Below are 26,357 nucleotides of genomic sequence, written 5' to 3'. Positions count from 1 at the left end.
GTCCAAGAGATTTTGAGGTCCATCCTTAGGTTTTATGTTTACTACATTAACACTTCGGCATTCGAAATCTACTATTTATTTGACAACGGTCTAAGGATAGCTTTAATATTAATTATGATCTTTGTCAATCTTGCTTCTTCAATTTTATCGGCCAGGAAACTTTTAAGTAAACGAAAACAACTCGGAATAGCCCCGGTTTAGATGATAATCAGGGTCCCCGAACCAACACCAACCAAAAAGCCACTTCCACTATCCTCATTATCTCCACCCTCTTTTGTTTCTTCAATACCATATTCTGTGTCGCCTTGTACTTTACTGCAACCAGAGACACTTTTGATAAGATACCACCTGCTCTGAAGGCAGTTCATCACTTTTCCCTGTGATCGCTCTAAAAACCCCTCAACACAGCTAATCAACCCGAAATCATCTACTTGCTTTAGGGAAGTAAGCATGACATACGACATGAAGAGTAATATAAAGGGATCTTCTCCCCAGTGTTCTTTAAGCAGCTGGGGCATATAAATCATATAATCCAAATCGAACTCAGCAATTAAGTTTTTTAGAATTACGCTCTATAAGGCGACCAAATTACCTAAAACTTGTACCTCTCTATTGATGCATGAATATTGAACAAGGATAACAAATGTATGTTGATTGTATATTGAAGCTGTCGTTACAGTTTGGCTATAGCCACATTTATCTAAAATTACTTCTTCTAATGGCAAGTTTCCATAACAATTTTTTGTGATCAGCGGTAAAAACCGTACTCTTTTATTAACGCTCAAAAAGCGCTGATTGATAAAACCCACCGGTATTTTGGCGATTAATAAAGCGATTAAAAACGTCCCGTAATAAACGGTAAAAACGATTATTATCGCTTTTCCATAAAATATTTTTGCAAAAGCGAATTATAGCGCTTTAAAGCGATAATAAATCGCTATTAAAATTATTAGTGAAAAAAAACGCTTTTAATTTTAGGGTTTGTCGATTATTAACGCTCCGTAAGCGCTTTTCAAAAAAACGCTTTATAAAACCGTTTTTGGACCGTTTTAAAAACGCTTTAATCGACTATACGCCGATTTATTCATAGGAAATCAAAATTAAAAAAGCGCCTAACAAACGTTAAAAAAAACGCTTTTTTTATTTTAAGTAATAAGGCGTTTAAAGTCGATTATAAAACGATATACGCGACAATAACGATTTTTTTGAAATCCTGCTAAAAAGCGATATTTTCACTATGAGCAGCGCTTCCTAACCGCTTTCTTGAAATTTTCCTACTGAAAAGCGTTTATAACGCTTATTTATTTGCTGTCTATAAGCGATTATAAACGATTATAAGCGCGCTTTTACGTATTTGAAACGAGGAAAAAATGTCAGGTACGAGATATTATAAGCCGATTATAATTGATTAAAAGTATCGAAAATGTTATTGTCCCTTCAATGTCCGCTTATAAACGACGATAAACGATGAAAACGCTTTTTGAGACGCATTTAAAACTATGATCATAATATGTTTTTTTGATTTTGATTTATTTGGGTAATAAGCGATTATGAAGCGGGGTTATCACAAGCAGCTCGAATAAGCTAACATATTAGAGCCGCTTAATTTTTTACGTATTTGGAAGAGGGAGAAACCACAATTAACAACAAAATTACGCATATATAATAATATTCCAGTTAATTAAATGGGACATTTAGGGAAAGAAACCTGCAAAATTTTTTCAGATACTCAAGAAACTTTGCACAGACCCTGCCAAAGGTAAGAATAAACGATTTTCGTTGAGACATTTTTTTACCATGGGAAAACCAGGCGGGGACCACGCCCATATTGATCCAATAATGTAACTGACCTTTGCTTCGAAAGCGTAGAGACTTCAAAATAGGCTTAAACGAAGCCGCATATATCATGTGTTTACATAGAAGTTATTATCAACACATGGCCTAAAATTCCTTACTTTTTTCGAGAAATTCGCCCAAAAACCATTTAGGCGGGCGCTGACCATTTTTTCTAACGTTTTGATATGATCCGTGATGAGAGTCTTTGATAGAGTGCAAAAGAAAACCGCAAATTGGCATATTTATGATATAACTTATGAAAAACATTGCCTTAAAGTGCTTACTTTTTTTCAGTTATTGCGAAAACTGAATTTTCGGTTCCAGAAAATCATGCAAAAATATGGTATCTGGTAAATTGGACTATAAGGCCCTAGCATTTTTGAATGGGTGCAAGTGTGCAAAATGGCCATGTTTTATAAACACTATGAAGCAATATGTACCCTAAAATGCTCACTTTTTCGAGTTTTAACAAACGGACAAAAATGGGCTGATATAACCAATTTGCTCTATTTTCATAAAAATTTCTCCTGGTTTTCCCCAAAACTCGAAAAGTGAGCATTTTAGGGTACAATTGCTTCAATAAAGTTGTATATAAACATGCCATTCTTGCACAATTTTGCACTAGTCAAAATCTCTAATGGCCTCATAGCCTCAATAACCAGATACCCATATTTTTGCCATGATTTCTGAACCGACAAAATCAGTTTTTCGCCAATAACTGAAAAAATAAGCACTTTAAGGCACATGTTTCTCATAAGTTTTTATATATAAATATGCCAATTCGCGGTTCTTTTGCTATTTGTCCAGGACTCTATCACATTTATATCAAAAGTTACAAATTGGCTCAGCGCCACGCCCAAATGTTTTTGGCGAATTTCTCGAAAAATTTAAGGATTTAGCCATGTGATGATCAATAACTTCTATTTAAACATCATATTATGCGGCTTCGTTTAAGCCTAATTTTGAAGTCTCTACGACCTTCAGAAGCAAAGGGTCGGTTACTTATTGGGTCAATATGTGCGGGCCCTCCTGTTTTCCCCATGGTAAAAAAAATGTCTCCAACCGAAAATCGTTTATTCATACCTTTGGAAGGTCTGCAAAAGTATCGTGAGTATCTGAAAATTGCGGTTCATTCCATAAATGATCTGGACTATAATAGATTATAACTATAAGGTATATAAATGACATAGCTCGGCGCGCCATACTTAACCGCTCCCCCAATTTTTAGAAATTCTTGTGAAAGGCCTTTGGGTAATGAAATTGATCTGAATCATGTATTTTTGGACGCTAATTCCGAATCGCCCCCCATGACGTAGTACAAATGCTTCCCTGGAGAGTATAAGCAAAAAAACCGTTTGGTCACGTGACAGGCCTAGTAATACAGAATTCTAGGAAAGCTGGGATTTTTTGCAACATTCTGCCAATATTTTCGCCACAAATTGGAAATAAAAGATATATCTTTTGCCCGTCATGACGATAATTTGCGTTTTGATTTTAATAATTTGCGTTTTGATAAATTACAACCGCTTCTTAATCTAGTTAATTACATTTTGTTTTCACTATATGTTATATGGAAATAGTGGTTACACTGTACACATTGACATAATATTTAGCGATCTATCTTAATCCTTGTTGCCAGAAGAGAACTGAAAGTTTGCCTAAACCACAAAAATGGTACAACGATGATAAGATGTTGGTAATAAGAGAAGGAGAAGGAGAAGAGATGGAGAAGGAGAAGGAGAAGGAGGAGGAGATAGGAAATGAGAAGGAGAAGGAGAAAGGAAAGGAGAAGGAGAAGGAGAAGGAGAAGGAGAAGGAGAAGAGAAGGAGTAGGAAAGTAGAGAAGGAGAAGAGAGAAGAGAAGAGAAGGAGAAGGAGAAGGAGAAGCGAAGGAGAAGGAGAAGGAGAAGGAAAGGAGAAAGAGAAAGGAAGAAAGGAGAAGGAAGAGAAGAGAAGAGAAGGATAAGGAAGGAAAGAAAGAGAAGGAAAGAGAAGGAAAGGAGAAGGAAAGGAGAAGGAAAGGAGAAAGGAGAAGGAGAAGGAGAGGAGAAGGAGAAGGAGAATGAGAAGGAGAGAAAGGAGAAGGAAAGAGAAGGAAAGGAGATGGAGAAGGAGAAAGAAGAGAAGGCGACTAGGGAAGAGAAGGAGAAGGAAAGGAGAAGGAGAAGGAGAAGGAGAAAGGAGAAGAGAAGAGAAGGAGAAGAGAAGGAGAAGAGACGGAGAAGGAGAAGGAGAAGGAGAAGGAGAAGGAGAAGGAGAAGGAAAGGAGAAGGCGAAGGAGAAGGTGAAGGAGAAGAGAAGGAGAAGAGAAGGAGAAGGAGAAGGAAAGGAGAAGAGAAGGAGAAGAGAAGAAGAAGAGAAGGAGAAGAGAAGGAGAAGGAGAAGAAGAGAAGGAAAGAAAGGAGAAGGGAAAGAAAGGAGAAGAGAAGGAAGAAGGAAGAAGGGAGAAGAGAAGAAAGGAGAAGAGAAGGAGAAGAGAAGGAGAAGGAGAAGGAGAAGAGAAGAGGAGAAGAAAGAGAAAGGAGAAGGAAAAGGTGAAGGGAGAAGAAAGAGAAAGAGAAAGAAAGGACAAGGAAAGACATGGAGAAAGACAAGGAGAAAGACAAGGAGAAGACAAACAAAGACAAGGAGACAAGGACAAGGACAAGGAGACAAGGCCAAGACAAGAGACAAGACAAGAACAGACAAGTGGACAAGGACAAGGAGACAAGGAAAAGGAGACAAGGACAAGAGACCACGACAAGGACCAAAGGACAAGAGACAAGGAACAAGGAACAGGAAAAGAGACAAGACAAGAGACAAGACAAGAGACAAGGAGATAGAACAAGGGACAAGGAGAACAATAGACATGAGAACAATAAGACAAGACAAGGAGACAAAGACAAATGAAAACGAAGACAATGACAAGGAGACAAGCAGGTGACAAGGACAAGGAGAAAAGGACAAAGACAAGGCCAGGGCAAGTACACAAGGAGACAAGGACACAAGGACACAAGGACACAAGGACACAAGGACACAAGGACACAAGGACACAAGGACACAAGGACACAAGGATACAATGAGACAAGGAGACACGGACACAAGGACACAAGGACACAAGGACACAAGGATACAATGAGACAAGGAGACACGGATACAAGGAGACAAGGAGACAAAGAGACAAGGACACAAGGACACAAGGACACAAGGACACTGCCGTTTTCTCAGAAAAGGCAGTAAGTCCAATTTTTCGAAATATGACAATATTGGTATCAAAATTTTCAGTAGAAAATTCTCTACAACATGAGCTACATATTAATGTATAGAAACAATGTTGCATGCAATTTCTAAGGAAGTAAGTCCCAGTTGAGAAACATTATGCTCGGTTTTGGCCAATTATTTTCTGAGAGAAGGACGTAAGTCCGGACTTACTGCCTTTTCTGAGAAAATCTTGAAAATCTTCTGAGATAAGGAAGTAATTCCGTGGACTTACTGCCTTTTCTGAGATAAATTATCTGTGATAGGAAGAAGTAGCTGGACTTACTTCCTATAAAAGCATGCTAAAAGCGGAATTTTAGAAAGCGATTTCCCAAAAAGAACATAACTTTACTGCCGATTGATATTTTCGCTTGAAATTTTCAGAATCGATGTATAATTACATTTCAACTTTACTTAAGTGATCAAAATTTTCATTTAGGCCTCAAAGGAGAAGGATAAGGAGAAGGAGAAGGAGAAGGAGAAGGAGAAGGAGAAGGAGAAGGAGAAGGAGAAGGAGAAGGAGAAGGAGAAGGAGAAGGAGAAGGAGAAGGAGAAGGAGAAGGAGAAGGAGAAGGAGAAGGAGAAGGAGAAGGAGAAGGAGAAGGAGAAGGAGAAGGAGAAGGAGAAGGAGAAGGAGAAGGAGAAGGAGAAGGAGAAGGAGAAGGAGAAGGAGAAGGAGAAGGAGAAGGAGAAGGAGAAGGAGAAGGAGAAGGAGAAGGAGAAGGAGAAGGAGAAGGAGAAGGAGAAGGAGAAGGAGAAGGAGAAGGAGAAGGAGAAGGAGAAGGAGAAGGAGAAGGAGAAGGAGAAGGAGAAGGAGAAGGAGAAGGAGAAGGAGAAGGAGAAGGAGAAGGAGAAGGAGAAGGAGAAGGAGAAGGAGAAGGAGAAGGAGAAGGAGAAGGAGAAGGAGAAGGAGAAGGAGAAGGAGAAGGAGAAGGAGAAGGAGAAGGAGAAGGAGAAGGAGAAGGAGAAGGAGAAGGAGAAGGAGAAGGAGAAGGAGAAGGAGAAGGAGAAGGAGAAGGAGAAGGAGAAGGAGAAGGAGAAGGAGAAGGAGAAGGAGAAGGAGAAGGAGAAGGAGAAGGAGAAGGAGAAGGAGAAGGAGAAGGAGAAGGAGAAGGAGAAGGAGAAGGAGAGGAGAAGGAGAAGGAGAAGGAGAAGGAGAAGGAGAAGGAGAAGGAGAAGGAGAAGGAGAAGGAGAAGGAGAAGGAGAAGGAGAAGGAGAAGGAGAGAAGGAGAAGGAGAAGGAGAAGGAGAAGGAGAAGGAGAAGGAGAAGGAGAAGGAGAAGGAGAAGGAGAAGGAGAAGGAGAAGGAGAAGGAGAAGGAGAAGGAGAAGGAGAAGGAGAAGGAGAAGGAGAAGAAGAAGGAGAAGGAGAAGGAGAAGGAGAGAAGGAGAAGGAGAAGGAGAAGGAGAAGGAGAAGGAGAAGGAGAAGGAGAAAGAGAAAGAGAAGGACAAGGACAAGGACAAGGAGAAAGACAAGGAGAAAGACAAGGAGAAGGACAAGAACAAAGACAAGGAGACAAGGACAAGGACAAGGAGACAAGGCCAAGGACAAGGAGACAAGGACAAGGAGACAAGGACAAGGAGACAAGGAGATAAGGATACAAGGAGACAAGGAGACAATGAGACAATGAGACAATGAGACAAGGACAAGGAGACAAAGACAAATAGACAAGGCCAGGGCAAGTACACAAGGAGACAAGGACACAAGGACACAAGGACACAAGGACACAAGGACACAAGGACACAAGGACACAAGGATACAATGAGACAAGGAGACACGGACACAAGGACACAAGGACACAAGGACACAAGGATACAATGAGACAAGGAGACACGGATACAAGGAGACAAGGAGACAAAGAGACAAGGACACAAGGACACAAGGACACAAGGACACTGCCGTTTTCTCAGAAAAGGCAGTAAGTCCAATTTTTCGAAATATGACAATATTGGTATCAAAATTTTCAGTAGAAAATTCTCTACAACATGAGCTACATATTAATGTATAGAAACAATGTTGCATGCAATTTCTAAGGAAGTAAGTCCCAGTTGAGAAACATTATGCTCGGTTTTGGCCAATTATTTTCTGAGAGAAGGACGTAAGTCCGGACTTACTGCCTTTTCTGAGAAAATCTTGAAAATCTTCTGAGATAAGGAAGTAATTCCGTGGACTTACTGCCTTTTCTGAGATAAATTATCTGTGATAGGAAGAAGTAGCTGGACTTACTTCCTATAAAAGCATGCTAAAAGCGGAATTTTAGAAAGCGATTTCCCAAAAAGAACATAACTTTACTGCCGATTGATATTTTCGCTTGAAATTTTCAGAATCGATGTATAATTACATTTCAACTTTACTTAAGTGATCAAAATTTTCATTTAGGCCTCAAAGGAGAAGGATAAGGAGAAGGAGAAGGAGAAGGAGAAGGAGAAGGAGAAGGAGAAGGAGAAGGAGAAGGAGAAGGAGAAGGAGAAGGAGAAGGAGAAGGAGAAGGAGAAGGAGAAGGAGAAGGAGAAGGAGAAGGAGAAGGAGAAGGAGAAGGAGAAGGAGAAGGAGAAGGAGAAGGAGAAGGAGAAGGAGAAGGAGAAGGAGAAGGAGAAGGAGAAGGAGAAGGAGAAGGAGAAGGAGAAGGAGAAGGAGAAGGAGAAGGAGAAGGAGAAGGAGAAGGAGAAGGAGAAGGAGAAGGAGAAGGAGAAGGAGAAGGAGAAGGAGAAGGAGAAGGAGAAGGAGAAGGAGAAGGAGAAGGAGAAGGAGAAGGAGAAGGAGAAGGAGAAGGAGAAGGAGAAGGAGAAGGAGAAGGAGAAGGAGAAGGAGAAGGAGAAGGAGAAGGAGAAGGAGAAGGAGAAGGAGAAGGAGAAGGAGAAGGAGAAGGAGAAGGAGAAGGAGAAGGAGAAGGAGAAGGAGAAGGAGAAGGAGAAGGAGAAGGAGAAGGAGAAGGAGAAGGAGAAGGAGAAGGAGAAGGAGAAGGAGAAGGAGAAGGAGAAGGAGAAGGAGAAGGAGAAGGAGAAGGAGAAGGAGAAGGAGAAGGAGAAGGAGAAGGAGAAGGAGAAGGAGAAGGAGAAGGAGAAGGAGAAGGAGAAGGAGAAGGAGAAGGAGAAGGAGAAGGAGAAGGAGAAGGAGAAGGAGAAGGAGAAGGAGAAGGAGAAGGAGAAGGAGAAGGAGAAGGAGAAGGAGAAGGAGAAGGAGAAGGAGAAGGAGAAGGAGAAGGAGAAGGAGAAGGAGAAGGAGAAGGAGAAGGAGAAGGAGAAGGAGAAGGAGAAGGAGAAGGAGAAGGAGAAGGAGAAGGAGAAGGAGAAAGAGAAAGAGAAGGACAAGGACAAGGACAAGGAGAAAGACAAGGAGAAAGACAAGGAGAAGGACAAGAACAAAGACAAGGAGACAAGGACAAGGACAAGGAGACAAGGCCAAGGACAAGGAGACAAGGACAAGGAGACAAGGACAAGGAGACAAGGACAAGGAGACAAGGAAAAGGAGACAAGGACAAGGAGACAAGGACAAGGAGACAAGGACAAGGACAAGGACAAGGAGACAAGGACAAGGAGACAAGGAAAAGGAGACAAGGACAAGGAGACAAGGACAAGGAGACAAGGAGATAAGGATACAAGGAGACAAGGAGACAATGAGACAATGAGACAATGAGACAAGGACAAGGAGACAAAGACAATGAAACAAGGACAATGACAAGGAGACAAGCTAGGTGACAAGGACAAGGAGAAAAGGACAAATAGACAAGGCCAGGGCAAGTACACAAGGAGACAAGGACACAAGGACACAAGGACACAAGGACACAAGGACACAAGGACACAAGGATACAATGAGACAAGGAGACACGGATACAAGGAGACAAGGACACAAGGAGACAATGACACAAGGAGACAAGGAGACAAGGACACAAGGAGACAAGGAGACAAAGAGACAAGGACACAAGGACACAAGGACACAAGGATCACACAAGGAGACAAGGACACAAGGAGACAAGGACACAAGGAGACAAGGAGACAATGAAACAAGGAGACAAGGAGAAGGAAAAGGAGATCAAATGAGGTTATTCTCTTGCCGACACATGAACACAAAGTGCACATCTCTCAGTAACCTTCTACTAATACTTATAGCTAGAATCTATATAGAACTAGTAACATGGTCGCCTTTCATCCGTTTACGAATACGTTTATGATACCGCGTGTTTCGGGATTTTCCGTGAGGCCGGGATTAAAACTGATTACGCGTACGATTTATTTAACTAGCAAGCCGTCGGCTAGAGAATAACAACAATTTGATATGATACTCCGTCTCCGTCTCCGTCTCCGTCTCCGTCTCCGTCTCCGTCTCCGTCTCCGTCTCCGTCTCCGTCTCCGTCTCCGTCTCCGTCTCCGTCTCCGTCTCCGTCTCCGTCTCCGTCTCCGTCTCCGTCTCCGTCTCCGTCTCCGTCTCCGTCTCCGTCTCCGTCTCCGTCTCCGTCTCCGTCTCCGTCTCCTTTTCCTTTTTTGAATTCGATTGTTTAGGGCTAGGGCTCGGGTTAGGGTTATTATTATGGTTGTTAGGGTTGGGATTAGGGTTTATGTAAAACCGTTTTGTACGGCTGCAAAACTATAAAAACCTTGTATCACGTCGTGACCCCCATCGTTACCTGGGGACCCCAGGCTATTATGTTTCATAAAGAATAAAGATTCGGTGGAATGACAGGCTGAGCGCCGCCCAGTAACCCCCATCGCCGTTTCACTATACCCCTGTAGAGTTTCTACGATACAGGGGAGCTGCGCACCTGTGCGCGGCGGGTCATACAACGTATGACAATAAAAACCAAAGTCACATGAAATTTTTAGGCGAGCAAATCAGCGAATTAGTAAAAGCCAGTTCGGCAAGGCCCAATAATGCATTTTGCTGCGATCTACGTGGTTGCGAGAAGAATTACCTATTTGATGCGCGGCGCAGTCCAGATCCAGTCTAGTAGTGCATCGCTCTACAAGTAATTGTTCTACTTTATTGTAAATCCCAGAGTGGTGTTTGGCAATTAGAAAAATTGATCGTGCGTGGTTTACCCGCGGCAAAATTTTTGTTGAAATTCTTGTTAAAATTCTGCACGCCTAATATAAACAATTATAATGTGCGTCTTACCTGGGGACCTCAGGCTATTATGTTCATAATAGAGATTCGGCGGAATGACAGGCTAAGCGCCGCCCAGTAACGTGCGTCAAATACCACTCTGGGATACAATAAAGTAGAACAATTACTTGTAGCGCGATGCACTACTGGGCTGCGCCGCGCATCAAATAATTATAATCCTTCTCGCAACCACGTAGATTGCGGCAAAATGCCGAGCTGGCTTTTACTAATAAATTCGCTCGCCCAAAAATTTCATGTGACTTTGGTTTTATTGTCATACGTTGTATAGTATGACCCGACGCGCCGCGCACAATTGCGCAGCTCCCCCTGTAATTGTATCGTAGAAACTTTACAGGGGTATAATGAAACAACGATGGGGGTACAAGGTTTTTATAGTTTTGCAGCCGTAAAAAACGGTTTTACATAAACCCTAATCACAGGAGGAGCAATGCGTGGGCGCGATTGCAGCAGTTAGTGCCCGTTTGTAGCAGTCAGTGCCCGTTTGTAGCAGTTAGTGCCAGTTTGTGGCAGTTAGTGCCAGTTTGTAGCAGTTAGTAGCAGTTTGTAGCAGTTTGTGGCAGTTTCTTTGCACTTTGCTCCTCCTGCGTAATCCCAACCTAAACGACCATAATATATATAACCCCGAAGCTATCCGATACCCTTACCACAACCCTAACCCGAGCCCCGGAGCCCTAGCCCTAAACAATCGAATTCAAAAAGGAAAAGGAGACGGAGACGGAGACAGAGACGGAGACGGAGACGGAGACGGAGACGGAGACGGAGACGGAGACGGATACGGAGACGGAGACGGAGACGGAGACGGAGACGGAGACGGAGACGGAGACGGAGACGGAGACGGAGACGGAGACGGAGACGGAGACGGAGACGGAGACGGAGACGGAGACGGAGACGGAGACGGAGACGGAGACGGAGACGGAGACGGAGACGGAGACGGAGACGTTACCTGGGGACCTCCGGCTATCGCGTAATTTTTGTTGTTAATTGTGTCCTCGTTCCAAATACGTAAAGAATTAAGCGCTTATAATCGTTTATAATCGCTTATATACCCCGCTTACATAATCGCTTATATACCCCAAATAAATCAAATCAAAACATATTTTGATAATAGTTTTAAAATGCGTCAAAAAGCGCTTTTCATCGTTTATAGTCGCTTATAAGCGACAATTGAAGACAATAACATTTACGATACTTTATAATCACTTATAATCGCTTATAATATCTCGTACCTGACAATTTTTTCCTCGTTTCAAATACGTAAAAAAGCGCTTATAATCGTTTATAATCGCTTATAGACAGCAAATAAATAAGCGCTTATAAACGCTTTTCAGTAGGAAAATTTCAAGAAAAGCGGTTATAAGCGCTGATCATAGTGAAAATATCGCTTTTTAGCAGATTTCAAAAAATCGCTTATTGTCGCTTATAATCGTTTTATAATCGATTTAAACCGCTTATTAACTTAAAATAAAAAAGCGTTTTTTTAACGATTAGTAGGCGCTTTTTAATTTTGAACTTTCCCTAGTGAATATAATCGCTTATAGTCGATTAAAAGCGTTTTAAAAACGGTCCAAAAAACGGTTTATAAGCGTTTTTTTGAAAAGCGCTTACGGAGCGATAATAATCGACAACCCTAAAATAAAAGCGTTTTTTTATCACTAATAATTTTAATTCGCGATTTATTATCGCTTTTAAAGCGCTAATAATCGCTTTTGCAAAAATATTTTATGGAAAAAGCGATTATAATCGTTTTTAACCGTTTATTAACGGGACCGTTTATAATCGCTTTATAATCGCCAAATAACGGTGGGTTTTATCAATAAGCGCTTTTTTAGCGTAAAAAAAGCGGTTATTACCGCTGATCACAAAAAAATAGTTATGGAAACTTGCCCTTCTAATAACAACTTTGTGTGTCTTATTTACTTATTCGATTTTGTAAATTTTCAATAATTGCTTTATAAACCTTCTAACAACCCTAATAACCTCCTTGTGATCTGATCAATATAAATTAAACTTTAAATTTGATATTTCCGGAGATACATATGTTTTTTTCTGAAGATGTTTAGAAAGCAAAACATCGTGCTAGGTGTATATAACCTTATCACACAAGGACGACTCTTAGAAAGCTTTACAAATATAAAACTGTTAACCAGAGTGATACTTCAGAGACAACACCTGGATAGGAGTAACACGCACCGAACCAGACTCCTGGTCCTGTAACAACACTACCCTCTCCTACACTGAGTGGGCGGACACCCAGCCTGATGACAAGTATCTTGGCAGGAGTCCAGCTAACTTAGTCTACCTCTCTGTTGCTGACCAGGGAAAGTGGGCAGATGGAGGAACTGAAGAGGACTACACGGGAATAAAGTTCGCGTTTATGTGTAGTTATCCGTGTGTAGTAGGGGAGGATGAGGGGTGTATACCTGACAAGTACCCAGGACAACAGACAACTGTGGTAGTTCACAGCTCCACTACTGATAAGATGGAGAAGGAGATGAGGGAGGGAGGAGCAGATGATTCAACCTACTCTCCTTCACTCGACCTCAGCCAAGTTATGGAGTTGCTAACAACCAGCTATGACGGGTATTACGGTAAGAGATTCGTTGTGGGCGGAGCTGGCAAGGACTTCTTTGCGGCTTCAAACATCTGCCGAGACTTGGGAGGAAGTCTCCCCTGTATCCAGAACATAGTACAGCAGGAAGTTGTAGCAGGGCTGAATAACGGCTCCCTCTGGTTGGGTGGTATTGACTACTACGAGGAGGGAGTTTGGGAGTGTGAGAGTGGTGACAGTCTCCTCTGGACTAACTGGGCTGACGGACAACCTGATGATCTGGTTAGTAGTCTCTCCCAGAGACTTTTGAATTTGAGTAATCCTTTAGTTAGAGGGAGCGTGTTAGTAATTTAGTTGTTACCTCTGGATATATGAACACAGCAATTCTTAGCAATTCTCAGTAGTAAACTGTTTGTTTTCCAGTGTGACGAAGAGGATGAAGCTGACTTCACTTACATGGGTAGAGATGGCAAGTGGAGGGACTGTGGTTCCAATACTTTCTGGGAGTATAAACGTGGTGTTATATGCTCTATTGACTGTCAAGTGGGTGCTAGTTTAATAATACTTATCCTTACAGACTGTTTTAACTTGTCATACCCTGGAATGCTTTCTTGAACATTTACAGAAGCTATGAGAGGATTTTCAAAGCCACAAATACTTATAAGGCTTTGTTACTATTCAGGTAGGAGTTGATGACGACTGTGTGATATCTGAACAGATGACAGTGTCCGAGGAGGGTGTGATTGAGGTACAGACCTCTACCACTTCCACTACCTACGGTACGTTCCTACTGGGGGTTTCAAGAGTCTTGTATCGATTTACTTTTCGAAAAAACTTTCGTATCCAATTTTTCAAACTTGATTCTGTAAGCTTTAATGGTTGCTCCATTTTGTGATATTTTAAGAAAACAATGATATTCTATGGGATTCGATTCCAGGTTACTGGGAAGGTTTCTAATTTTCCTAAATAAGATTTCTGTGTTAAGATCATTAATAGGATTCTTTAATAAATATCAATGACTATAGTTTCACGTACCCATTTACAATTTCAGAGACAGTGTACGGTCACTACTTTGAGTATGTTGAGGAGGCAACAGACTTCTTTAGTGCAAGTAGGACGTGTTATGACCAAGGTGGAAGTATAGCTGTACCCATGAACCAGGAGGAACAGAACTACCTCCAGTCCAACATAAAGTAAGTTTTAATGCTAAGGAACTATACCTTCAGTCTAATATAAAGTAAGTTTATAATGTTAGGGAAATAATAAAAAAGCAAATTGAATATCTTGTCGCTCTGTTAGCCACACATTGTTGAAAAGATGGATAATCATTATAATTAACTTTTAACTGACTGTTTTAAAGTTGTTTAAATAAATTTGTAGATCTGAGGCGTTCGTGGGAGTGGCAGATTATTACGAAGAAGGAGACTACTTCAGCAGCTCCGGGAACGAAATAACCTACACTAACTGGGCTGAGGGAGAACCAGACAATATGGTATTACTCAGATATTTTTATTTATATTCCCGGATCGATCACAGAAAAGCTAATAGCATATCAAATTTTTTAAGACAGTCATTGAGAATTAGGATGTTATATTTGCTATTCTAAATGAGAGTTGGTCAGCGGAAGAAATTCTCCCCAAAATCTTTATTTATATTTCTATACTTTCTGTTTCGACTGAATCTCTGTAGTTTATTATTCTACGTGAGCATGACTCCCCTCCTCTTCCAGTACATGACAGAGGATGACGCTGACTTTGTGGTTATGAGCTTCAGTCCGGACGAGCCCGAACTACACGGCAAATGGTCCACTAAGGGTTCCACCACATTCTGGGAGCACTCCGCGTCCTACTTCTGCGAATTCAGTGAGTTATTAGCTGCTCTAACTTTATCATTGTCTATAGACAGTGTTTTCAAAGATCGGTCATCTTTGAAGCAGTATATTCACAATCTGGTGGCTTAATACAATTCATGTTTTAGCGTTTAATAAATCAAATAATAACTTTATTTATTAATTTATTACCATTCCCAGGCTGTACCCCAGATGACAGAGACGACTGCATGGTGTACCAAATCTAAGGATAAGACTCTTTTATCACAGATATTTTTAACTGAACTGTCCAAATTAACCCTTTATTTATACCTGGGTTTGATACGCAGGGAAATTTGTTTGGTTTCCACTTAAACAGACAAGGGACTTGACGTTCCATAGTATGTGGAATTTCCAAAGACTATTTAAATGAAATTGGTTGTATAATTAATGATACTTTCGTATTTCTGATAATGACCTTTTTTGACGTTGACCCCGTTTATAATGGGATTCTATATTCGCAGACCCCCGGATTATTTAAATTTGACCCTATTGAGTTGCAATTGAATCTATTGCAATTGTTTTTATCACTACTTTTGAAAGCTCCATTATTTTGCGGAGCAAATGTTGAACCTAAATATGTAATATCTCATCATTCTGTACTTGATTTATAAAGTTTCTCGAATTTTATTTCTTTCCGATATTTATTATAAAAATAATAGTATTAACATAATCGATCATAATTTAAATTGATGCATTTCTCTGGAACGGTATATTTTCACGCATGCTCCAGTTCTAAGATGAAGCAAATTCGATATAACCATCGAGATAGTATTAGTCTAACACGCAAGTCAAACGTTTAAAGGAGATTATCGAGCCGTAACAAGCAACCACCAACCAAGCTCTGCCCGTTTGCCGTCCTTTTGCTTGCTAGCACATAGTTTGTTTAATTGTTAAGCGTAGGTAAGGGATCTGAGATGGCGATGTAAAGAAACAGAATTGCTTGTTACACGTACAGTAACAAGCAAAGAGGCGAGTTTAAAATATTGTCATGGATACCCCTTTGAGGCAAGATGACCTATAAAGATAAAAAAGAAACATGTGAGAGAATTCAAATTGTTTTATAGATTGTTGTAATCGTTGCTCAACGTCTAATCTTCTCTTTTCATCATGGTTAGTAGTTCGGAATAGTTTTAGAATCATGATATTTAATTGTTAATCGCGTTTACCGTTTTCCTGGGCGATTGAAGAGTAAGGTTGAAGAGTATGGTTCATTCATGTGATAATTAAAATAATATTTTCCTCAGCGTGAGTGTATCTCGATTCATCTCGGACAAGCCGGTGTCCAGATTGGTAATGCCTGCTGGGAACTTTACTGTCTGGAGCACGGTATCCAGCCTGATGGCCAGATGCCTTCTGACAAAACCATCGGAGGTGGTGATGATGCTTTCAACACCTTCTTCAGCGAGACTGGATCTGGAAAGCACGTACCCCGTGCTGTCTTCCTCGACTTGGAACCCACAGTCATTGATGAAGTGAGGAGTGGAACCTACAGACAGCTCTTCCACCCTGAACAGCTCATCACTGGAAAGGAGGATGCTGCCAACAACTACGCTCGTGGTCACTACACCGTTGGTAAGGAGATTGTTGATCTCTGCCTGGACAGGATCAGGAAACTGGCCGACCAGTGCACAGGACTCCAAGGATTCCTTGTCTTCCACTCCTTCGGTGGAGGTACCGGATCTGGATTCACTTCTCTCCTCTTGGAGAGACTGAGTGTGGACTATGGCAAGAAGAGCAAACTTGAGTTCGCTATCTACCCTTCACCTCAGGTAATCTCTTTACACAAGGATTCATATCAATGCGATTTTCTATACTAAATCTGAGATTCCCGTGAATTTGTATATATGATCCTGATTACCTGACATTAGATCCTCACCCTTTGATTCACCTATTCTTTTCAGATCTCGACAGCAATTGTTGAGCCCTACAACTCTGTCCTTACCACCCATACCACCCTCGAGCACTCCGACTGTGCCTTCATGGTAGACAATGAAGCCATCTATGACATCTGCCGACGAAACATGGACATTGAGAGGCCAACCTACACCAACCTGAACAGACTGATTGGACAGATTGTCTCTTCCATCACTGCTTCTCTCCGATTTGACGGTGCCCTGAATGTTGATCTGACTGAGTTCCAGACTAACTTGGTGCCCTACCCCAGGATTCACTTCCCTCTGGTAACCTATGCTCCAGTCATCTCCGCTGAGAAGGCTTACCACGAGCAGCTCTCAGTTGCTGACATCACCAACGCTTGCTTCGAGCCAGCCAACCAGGTAATTCATCGTGATATTGTATCATATTTCCCATCTCTTGGGATACAGTTAAATTAAACACTTAACCTATGTTAAACATTTATCATAAATAATTTGATTGTTCCCGAACAAAACCTTTGTTATCTGCTGTCAACTTTTATATCAAGCCATCAGATTTCTTAAACCAAATCTTCCTCAGATGGTGAAATGCGATCCCCGACACGGCAAGTACATGTCTTGCTGTATGTTGTACAGAGGAGATGTTGTCCCCAAGGATGTCAACGCTGCCATTGCCACCATCAAGACCAAAAGAACCATCCAGTTTGTTGACTGGTGTCCTACTGGATTCAAGGTCGGTATCAACTACCAGCCACCAACAGTTGTTCCCGGAGGTGATCTTGCCAAGGTCCAGAGAGCTGTCTGCATGTTGTCCAACACCACCGCCATCGCTGAGGCATGGGCTCGTCTTGACCACAAGTTCGATCTTATGTACGCCAAGAGAGCCTTTGTCCATTGGTACGTAGGAGAAGGTATGGAGGAGGGTGAGTTCTCCGAAGCTCGAGAAGATCTGGCTGCTCTAGAGAAGGACTACGAAGAGGTCGGTGTCGACTCTGTTGAAGGAGAAGGAGAAGAAGAGGGAGAAGAGTACTAACTTGTGATTCTTATTGTTGGTCTGTTGGACTTTAAAATCACATGGCAGACACATTGTTTTCAATCCTTTTGTATGAACTAAAATCAGATGCTTTTTTAAATTGTATCATTATCAATAAACCTAATAATGCAGTGCCTATTATTTTACACATCCAAATGCAAAAATTGATTAATTTTACTTATCCCCATCGGATATAAGCGTTATCAACTTGTTGTGTAACCAACAATATTTCAAACAAAATACAGAAAATAAGTAAAATTTGTCTTTAAGGTTATAGTTTTACTTTTGGCAGATGCCTGAGTGTCGGAATGAATCATAATTAGGGTTCGGGTCGGATTAAAGTTTCGTATTGTCTGTCAGAGCTTGCACCAGAGGTCCACACGTTGCAAGGGCAAGGCTGGAGAAAAAGGAACAAAATAATACGTTCACATAGGGACCTCAAACTAAGTTTTTTACAAATTCATTGACGATTCATTGACGATGTCAAACATGTAATGTAAAGCAACAGTCTCCTTCTCCAGTGACCCGTTTCCTTCTCCTGTGGACAATTTTGATAAACAGATGCTTTCTCCTGGGGGTAATGTATTACCCCCAGAAATGTTCCGGAATTCAATTGACTACCGGCATTCCTGACTCCAGGCACTCATGCTGGTACCCTTCTCCAGACTGCTAAAATGACAGCCCCTTCCTCAAGAGAACAATGTCAATAGCCTCCTCTTGCCTCCTGCAGTTCATCCATGAGGAAACAAATGCAAACAATCTTTTTAAGGTCGGCCTCTTTTATCATATAATACTGTAGAAGACGTTTGGGACTATTTCTTGGATTCTAGTGAATTTTTATACCGGTAAAAAATATTGGCCCTCTTGATGTTTACCAGGAAACAACATTAATTATATTTATTCAATAAACATAGCTTACCCTCTAGTTCCATGGCAAATTTTTCACTACGTATATTAATACGCTAAAAAAATATGTCCGATTTTCTCACTAAATTAATTGAGCTAAAAAAATCGTAAACGTGCTCACGTATTCAATTTTTCTCACTCAAATAATATACTCGCTGCGGTCGTAATCGATATTATAATTGCATTTTGTTGTCCCGCACCCAAGTTTCTGTTTGTGTTTGTGTATCCTAATTAAAACTCGAGTGGCCGCAGTCCTGATCCTATCCGACACCACCAATACGCGCGTATGATCTATTACTGCGTGCAAATTATTTGCCAATGGAACAGGTCGTATAAATTACCCGTATAATTTTATTTCGCAAATAAAAGTGTGCAAATTTGTTCACTGTATGGAACTAAAGGGTAAGTGTGCAAATCGAGAAAATATGCGCCATAAGAGTGATTGTTCAGTATTAAGTAACTTAATCTTTAATAAGGGCAGCTTATTGCTCACGATATATCGGTGTAGGTCCGCTGCCAGTAATTATTGGCTACGTGTTAAGCATTACATTACTTAATTTAGATCTGAGCTCATTTTTTTCTAGGAAGAAAAATCGGACGACTTGATTTTGTTAAGATCCTGTATTCTGCATATCATTTTTTTACTAATTTGTTATTTCGTAATTTGCTTATTTGCATGGGTTGAAGGCTTTTAAATTTGGTGCGTTTGTCCAAATATGGTCATATTGTTTTGGCCAATTTGGAAATGTCACTTTTTGAACAAATATGGGCTGCCCCACAGGCTCCAGTCTATGACCCCCTCAAAAGTTTGGTTACAGAATATAATGATCAAGTTTCACAAAAAATATGTGCAGATTACACTAATAGTGTTTTGCAGTGAATTAATATTACTCAATAGTCATTGCTCAATACTCACATCACAATTTGAAAAGTCGGAGACAATAATATGTGTGTCAACTCTTGGCGATTTACATTACACATATAACATATATTTAAGCTAGACTATGGTTGTTTTTAAATTGCCAATTGTTTACTGTTAGCTTCGGTTTTATATATTATTAATAAAAATCTCGATAAATCCTGTACAGTGTCCTGAAGAATGTTATAAAAATGTAAATTACCGGCTAGATGAAAATATTTTTAGTGGTTCTCCTCGTACACGGAATTGCTGCCGAAGGTAAGAACTTTAGTAAGGGTTATAGCGATAGCATGACAACTATACATAAGCGTGTATAATGAGCAATTTATTATGCGGGCTTCGTGTGCAGCTGTTTTATTTTTAACAGATGATACTCGTAAAATATTTGTTTTAAATATTGACCGTAAACAAGATCGAGGGCTTTGGTTAGAGCAAACTTATTCGCATGCAGTATGAGTGCGGACCTCATTATCAAATCGTAGTACCACGATATATTGAGTAGTCAGTAGCTACTGCTGTTGTTAACAGGGTAGATCACATCATCGAAATTCAATTCCTGAATGACTTAGGGATTTTAAATATCAACTCTGTTCCACATTCTGAATAATATCTACTAAATTTAAACGGTCAAAATATATGCTCAGCAACTAGAGCTTCGAACCCGAATTACAAAACATGTTCATAAAATTACATTAATTGGACACTAAATCTTTTAATGTCCGTTCATTTTAAAATTAATGTCCGTTTAAATTTTTGCGAACTTGTTGTAGTAGATGGCCCCTTAACTTAAAGCGTTCATTTTTCAAAATTATGTCTGTTACTCTGTTCACACTTCACGAAATTTCAAATAACGTCCGATAAGGTAGACATCTCGTGCACTACCGCTCTTTGCAATTTGAGCTGTATATCATTTAGAATTGAACACGATTGATCGTATTAAGGGTCTATCTATAAGATATATATATATACATTCGTACGGTGTGTCTACGTATTTTATTAACATTACGTATTTGCAGTGGTATTCAGACTTGTGGATCATTGGGGTAACACTATTGTGCGAGGTGGAGAGAGTGGATTGCTTTTGGCAAATGGTGGAACAGTGTGTGATGATTTTTTCTCTTACAATTCCGCTGCTGCGATTTGCATAAAAATGGGATTCTCTGAGACAGGGAGCTGGAACTCTGGAAACCTTTGGAGCGTGCAGAATAATTACAACATAGGACTTGATAATGTTATATGCAGAGGAACGTATTGGAGTTCCTGTACCTACACAACATCACACAATTGTGGTCATAACGAAGATGTCTTCCTCAGCTGCCAGGGACAAATTGGTAATCACAATGCTGGCAAGCACGACCGTCAGCCTTTATAATTATATCTTCTTTACTATATATGTATTTGTTTTGTTTAGACTCATCAGCAGTCGTTTTGCAGAATTAATTTTGTCTGCACTGCATTATACGAAATTCTGTAAAAATGTGAGTGTTTCCTATGTTGCAAAGTGCTCAACGAATATGTATTAGGAGCTATTATGATTTTATTCAGAGCAAACGAAACTTATTTATCCAACATCATGAATCAATATTCCCGCAATCAGACAACGAATGAGTGTTACACTTCCGATACAAATTTTATAACATTGGGAGAATAATTACGTTCGTCATCGGTACTTAATAAAAATATGATTAGTACTCCAAGAAATCAAGTCATTAAGAAAAGCTGCAAATGAGTAATTCACAAAAGGATGATAATGCACTTGGGTGTGGGGGTGTGAAGGCCTAACTAGTAGTGAATGTATTATTATATTATTAGTCCCTGCATAAAAGATGGAATAATTCAAGCACCATTATAAGGACCATTATTAAAAAAAGATTGAAAGGTTATATATATATTGATGAGTTTTGTTTCTTGTCGTGAACATCCACTGCTATAATTGCTGTTAAGTCCTTCAGTGCTCCATTTTTGTGTCTATTAATCATTTCCCTGATAACCCTACAACCCCGAGCAAAGAGAGCTGAATTTTTTTCTACCAAAAAGTGGTCCTAATTATCTAGGTTATTTTAGTTGTAATTATTTATGATTCATATACAATACAGCCATTTATCATTAACGCAACATACTTGCAGATCCGGTATTCAGACTCGTGGACAGAGAAGGTAACACTATTACTGTTACTCAAGGTGAAGAGAATGGATTGCTTTTAGCAAATGGTAACACAGTCTGTGCTCCTTTTTTCTCTGACGATGCCGCTGCCGCTATTTGTAGAGTAATGGGACTACATCACGAGGGAGTGAGCTGGAATTTTGGTTATTTATGGCCAGGCATAGGGCGTAATTTTAACATAGTACGTGTTAAATGCATAAATACGTATTGGAGTTCCTGTCGCTACGAAAAATCAACCTGGTGTACCCCCGGCGAACATATCTTCCTCACGTGCGGTCCTGGTATAATATTCCACAATATTTTATCTTTCTTAACTTTTTTCAACAGTTAATAGAAGAGGGATCGAACGATTCAAATCTTCAAAATTATACTATTTTTAGTAGTAGTAGCCAAAGCCATGTTTCGATGTGAACAAAGTCTAATTTGCATTAATTTGTAGATGTAACACCGACACACAAAGACGCTTACAACGGTAAAGAAACAGTTCTCTCCTGTAAAGTCACGGGATTAGAAGCAAAAGCTACAGTGAGTTGGACCAAGGGAAACCAAACAGTAGACGGATCAACTGAAGGGGAACTGATCGGTTATACTCAGATCTCCACCCTGACAGTTATCAACCCACAAGAGGATACGGAGTACACTTGTGTGGTTACATCTGGACGGAACCCATTGTCGAAACCCTCTGAGACGCTTGTGTCACTCAACGTCTATGGTGAGTTTTTAGTCTGACCATTATAAATACCAATTAAGAACTACGATAAATGAAGTTTACATCCACATATATCTGATATTCCTCCCTGCTCAGCCACAGAGATATCAAGCAAGGGAGTACTCATTAACACAGAAACATCACTCACTTGCAAAATTAAAGGAATAACCGAGGAAATGTCCATTGAATGGACTGGATTTGAGGATGGTGATGACAACTATGTGCCAAGTTCAGGATCCTATGATTCTGTCTCCAACAGTCAAACAGGAACTTTGACTGTCAAATCAACAGCTGTCACTTCTAATAAAATGTACACTTGTACTGTGTCCTCACTTCAAAACACTGAATCAGACAAGGAGGATTTTGAAGTCCACCTTTATGTATACGGTGAGTTATACCAATTTTACATTTTAGAGATAAGAAATTGAATATGAGGAGACAGTTTATGAATGACAGCCCATAATTGAGCCCCTGATGCTCGCCTAAGAATGCTTCCCGGAATCAGCGTAATGAACAGATGAAGATGCTCTATGAATGCACAAAATGCATGGTCTGAGATCATAGTACCACTGTGATGTGTTGTCCAGCAATTTATTGTCCGGTGGTTTTTAGTCCAGTGATTTGTTGTTTAGTGATGTTTAGAGATGTTTTGTCCGGTGATTTGCCTTAGAAAATGGCACAGAGTATTAAAGTACATTGTACTATTGTATAGTGGAGGGACTATCAAACATAAAACTTAATATTTAATCATATAAGTTCATTAATCGATTATGACAAAAATCTAATTAAGTTTCAGCAAGAGTAACATTAATTAATTGTAACGTTATCAGTTGCAGACTTGAAGTATTATGTAACAGGATTTGTAACACTTTCAATAACGACACCTGATGCAGATTTTAGTCTGATTGCTATGGATGATGTGTCTTGTAACAGTGGTGAATGGAGCTCATGCTCTTATTCATGGTCTCACAACTGTGATCACAGTAAAGATGTATTTCTTCAGTGCCAGGGAGTTGGTGAGTTGATTACTGAAAATTAGATTAGTGGATTCTGTCGGAATAAGAAATTTATCGAATAAATTATCTGGCACGGTTCATCTATATTTTATATACTTATAATACATAAGTATATATATACAATTTGAAACTTTATTGACTATCCTTTCCTTTTAATAGTTTAGGTCGCTAAAAAGAAAAATACGCATTGGGCTTCTTATTAAAGTATTTACAATATCGAAGGGAATTTTATTTTAGTACAGCGAAACTGTACGTTCAAAGATAAAATCGAATGAATGATTACAGACTTTCTGTGAGAGCTTTGAAAGTTATTAATAATCTATATTTCAGAGTATGATACCTGGAATCCCGTGATACTAGAAACATTCCTCAGTGCTAACTTGGAGACTTTGTATCTGCATATGAAAACTAATTTTAGTAGTTCTGTGGGAAATAGACAAAACATCAAGATATGGTTTTATGATACAGACCTATACCAAGCTGGATCATTCTATATCTGGTTTGTATCCACTTACTCGGTTAAGTACCTGCTAGGGGAGTGTATGCAATACTACACCAGTTTCCCAGTAAGTTTGCCTGCAGACCAACAAAGGACCTGGATGATCAGTAGGCGTGGCAAAACAATGAAAGTATACTGCAATGAAAATATAGTTTTGGAAGTCGCTGCATCCTCAGAAATATGCGATAATCCAGCATATAGTACCACATGGGCTACATATTACGGAAGAGAAGCAAATGCAATCTATTTCCCAATTACCCATACAGCATCAGACTCATATTACTTAGGTAAAAAACATGAAGGTCAAATTTATATAGAGATTCGAGTCAATATGACAATTATTGATGTCAAGACTTTCATTGATCAAAACTTGTTCAGGAACTGATGTTCAAAAATGCACTGGACTAGATGCTAAATGGAGCAACATTGTGGCAAGCAATGACTTTCCAGTACTCAATGGAACAAAGGTTATTCTCCGATGTGAGGATGGATACCATCAATTTGGGGACAGTGAAATCACATGTCATCAATATACGCAGTTCTATTTTGTGACTGAGCCAAAGTGTATATGTAAGTAGAAGTAAACTGTTAGTATGGATAAACAGTTATAGGTACTCCCATAAGAGGACGTTTTAAAAAAATATTTCTGAAGAATTATAGTGTTACACAATTGAAAATTTGTATGTTGTACGGAGATGGCTATAAGTAGGAAGAGTTATACCAAACAAGTATATTCGTTATATTGCTGTATCGATCTGGTAGCCGTAATGGCAAACTTGAAGTATTATGTAACAAGATTTGTAACACTTTCAGTAACGACACCTGATGCAGATTTTAGTCTGATAGATTGGAAAGGTAGAGACGTTGGTGTGGGAGTACGAGGATTACTGATAGTCAATGAGGGAACAGTTTGTAACGACGATTTCAGCAACAACTCTGCCAATGCTATTTGTCGTAGGATGGGGTACAGTGGTCAAATTAGTTGGACTTCTTCTGACAAATGGAAAATGCAAGATGATCGACCCATTGCTATGGATGATGTGTTTTGTAACACTTCTGAATGGAGCTCATGCTCTTATTCATGCTCTCACAACTGTGATCACAGTAAAGATGTATTTCTTCAGTGCCAGGGAATAAGTGAGTTGATTACTGAAATTCGGCTTGTATAAAAATTAGATGAGTGGATTCTGTACAAAATAAGACATTTACTGGTTCGTATGAAATATATAATTCCAGTCTTATTGAGAAAGAATTGGGCTTCTTATTGGACTATTCACACTACCAGATTTAATTTCTTTACAAAACTACAAAAGATCTGCTCGTTCAAAAATAAATGAATGATTACTGACTCTCTTTCATTTTACATCCAAGATAAGGATTTAAAGTCTAACTTTTTGGAGAGATCTGAAAGTTCACTTCTTATTAATAATCTATATTTCAGAGTATGATACCTGGACTCCCGTGATACGAGAAAGATTCCTCGATGCTAACTTGGAGACTTCGTATCTGCATATGACAACTTCGATTAGTTTTGTAGGAAATAGACAAAACATTAAGATATGGTTTTATGATACTGACCTATACCAGGCTGGATCATTCTATATCTGGTTTGTATCCACCTACTCGGTTAAGTACCTGATAGGGGAGTGTATGCAATACTACACCAGTTTCCCAGTAAGATTGCCTGCAGACCAACAAAGGACCTGGATGATCAGTAAGCGTGGCAAAACAATAAAAGTATACTGCAATGGGGAAATGGTTTTAGAAGTGGCTGCGTCCTCGGAGATATGCGACAATCCAGAATATAGTACCACATGGGCTACATATTACGGACGAGAAGCAAACGCAATCTATTTCCCAATTACCCACACAGCATCAGACTCATATTACATAGGTAACACTTTTCCGATTAAAAACATGAAGGCCAAATTTGCGTAGAGATTTGTATATTATTGAGTAAATTTTACAATTATTGATGTCAAGACTTCCATCGTCAGTGATCAACCTTTTTCAGGAGCTGAAGTTCCAGAAAAGAAGTAGCTGTTGGAGTACTCAAACATATTTTCTGATTGTAGACAATTTCAGAATTTCTACTTGCACTTGAGGAGAAATTGAACGTTTTACACTACGTTTTACTTTAACGCATTTTTAAAAGTGATGCCAAAAGAACTGTATCAACAACAACAAAAAGTAACCGTTTTTGTTATTTTTCTGTACCGATCTGTCATCTGAAAGCCTTTTAATTTTCTGTCATACGAAGATAGGCTGCCATACATCCTTGGTTGAAGTGGTTTTGCGTGTATATCTTAGAAGGCATGGACAAAAAGACAGGCATCGAGTTGTATCATTGACTATTTTCATTAATCTCTTTTGCCCCATTATTCCTCAAAGTTCTTAGTAGTGTTTATTGATTCTCAGCTAAGGACCCTATTGATTTCTACTTATGTTTTTATATTACAGCAGCTAATTATACAATCCAACATTATACATTTCATCTTGCACGACACTCAACCCTGGCCCCAGATTATGATTTTAGTCTTACACGGGAACATACACCTAATATATCCAGCACTAACCGAACCGTTACACTAATAAACCCTAGTAACCTTTAAGTTAAAACCTTCA

The 26,357-nt window shown here is 39.7% G+C and overlaps 3 protein-coding genes across 3 annotated transcripts in view; all 3 read left to right on the top strand.

The window, feature by feature from the left end:
* The window catches only part of LOC134811364 (uncharacterized), a 28,580-nt gene extending 13,348 nt beyond the window's left edge, over window positions 1-15,232 (top strand). The window contains exons 6-12 of the mRNA XM_063818157.1: window positions 12,356-13,025; window positions 13,167-13,286; window positions 13,426-13,522; window positions 13,795-13,936; window positions 14,124-14,235; window positions 14,473-14,605; window positions 14,773-15,232. Of these exons, the coding sequence (XP_063674227.1) occupies window positions 12,356-13,025; window positions 13,167-13,286; window positions 13,426-13,522; window positions 13,795-13,936; window positions 14,124-14,235; window positions 14,473-14,605; window positions 14,773-14,819 (1,321 nt within the window). The 3' untranslated portion in view covers window positions 14,820-15,232. The remainder of the gene's footprint in view (window positions 1-12,355; window positions 13,026-13,166; window positions 13,287-13,425; window positions 13,523-13,794; window positions 13,937-14,123; window positions 14,236-14,472; window positions 14,606-14,772) is intronic.
* A 409-nt stretch (window positions 15,233-15,641) lies between these two features.
* LOC134826339 (tubulin alpha-1A chain-like) lies at window positions 15,642-17,647 on the top strand. The gene is made up of 4 exons (XM_063838676.1): window positions 15,642-15,723; window positions 15,858-16,382; window positions 16,515-16,889; window positions 17,068-17,647. Exons 1-4 carry the CDS (start codon window positions 15,721-15,723, stop codon window positions 17,518-17,520), a joined length of 1,356 nt encoding a protein of 451 aa, XP_063694746.1. The 5' UTR covers window positions 15,642-15,720; the 3' UTR covers window positions 17,521-17,647.
* Window positions 17,648-19,518: 1,871 nt separating this feature from the next.
* Window positions 19,519-24,901, top strand: LOC134826858 (deleted in malignant brain tumors 1 protein-like). The gene is made up of 6 exons (XM_063839361.1): window positions 19,519-19,603; window positions 20,362-20,676; window positions 21,472-21,789; window positions 21,948-22,220; window positions 22,314-22,604; window positions 24,564-24,901. The coding sequence occupies exons 1-6, from the start codon at window positions 19,555-19,557 to the stop codon at window positions 24,899-24,901; spliced, it is 1,584 nt and encodes a 527-aa protein (XP_063695431.1). The 5' UTR covers window positions 19,519-19,554.
* The last annotated feature ends 1,456 nt before the right edge of the window (window positions 24,902-26,357 follow it).

Source organism: Bolinopsis microptera, chromosome 2 (assembly GCF_026151205.1).
Source record: "Bolinopsis microptera isolate Bmic1 chromosome 2, MBARI_Bmic_1.0, whole genome shotgun sequence".
Classification (NCBI taxonomy): domain Eukaryota; kingdom Metazoa; phylum Ctenophora; class Tentaculata; order Lobata; family Bolinopsidae; genus Bolinopsis; species Bolinopsis microptera.
The sequence above is the reverse complement of the archived record's forward strand: the minus strand, read 5'-3'. Positions and strand labels throughout refer to the sequence as shown.

Bases quoted from the DNA above. Each gene is read 5' to 3' on its own strand.
- LOC134826339 (XM_063838676.1), top strand. The intron at 16,383-16,514 runs GTAATCTCTTTA...TATTCTTTTCAG, and splicing joins CTATCTACCCTTCACCTCAG to ATCTCGACAGCAATTGTTGA. The intron at 16,890-17,067 runs GTAATTCATCGT...AATCTTCCTCAG, and splicing joins GCTTCGAGCCAGCCAACCAG to ATGGTGAAATGCGATCCCCG.
- LOC134826858 (XM_063839361.1), top strand. From the start codon at position 19,555: ATGAAAATATTTTTAGTGGTTCTCCTCGTACACGGAATTGCTGCCGAA. The intron at 20,677-21,471 runs GTAATCACAATG...ACATACTTGCAG, and splicing joins CAGCTGCCAGGGACAAATTG to ATCCGGTATTCAGACTCGTG. The intron at 21,790-21,947 runs GTATAATATTCC...ATTAATTTGTAG, and splicing joins CTTCCTCACGTGCGGTCCTG to ATGTAACACCGACACACAAA.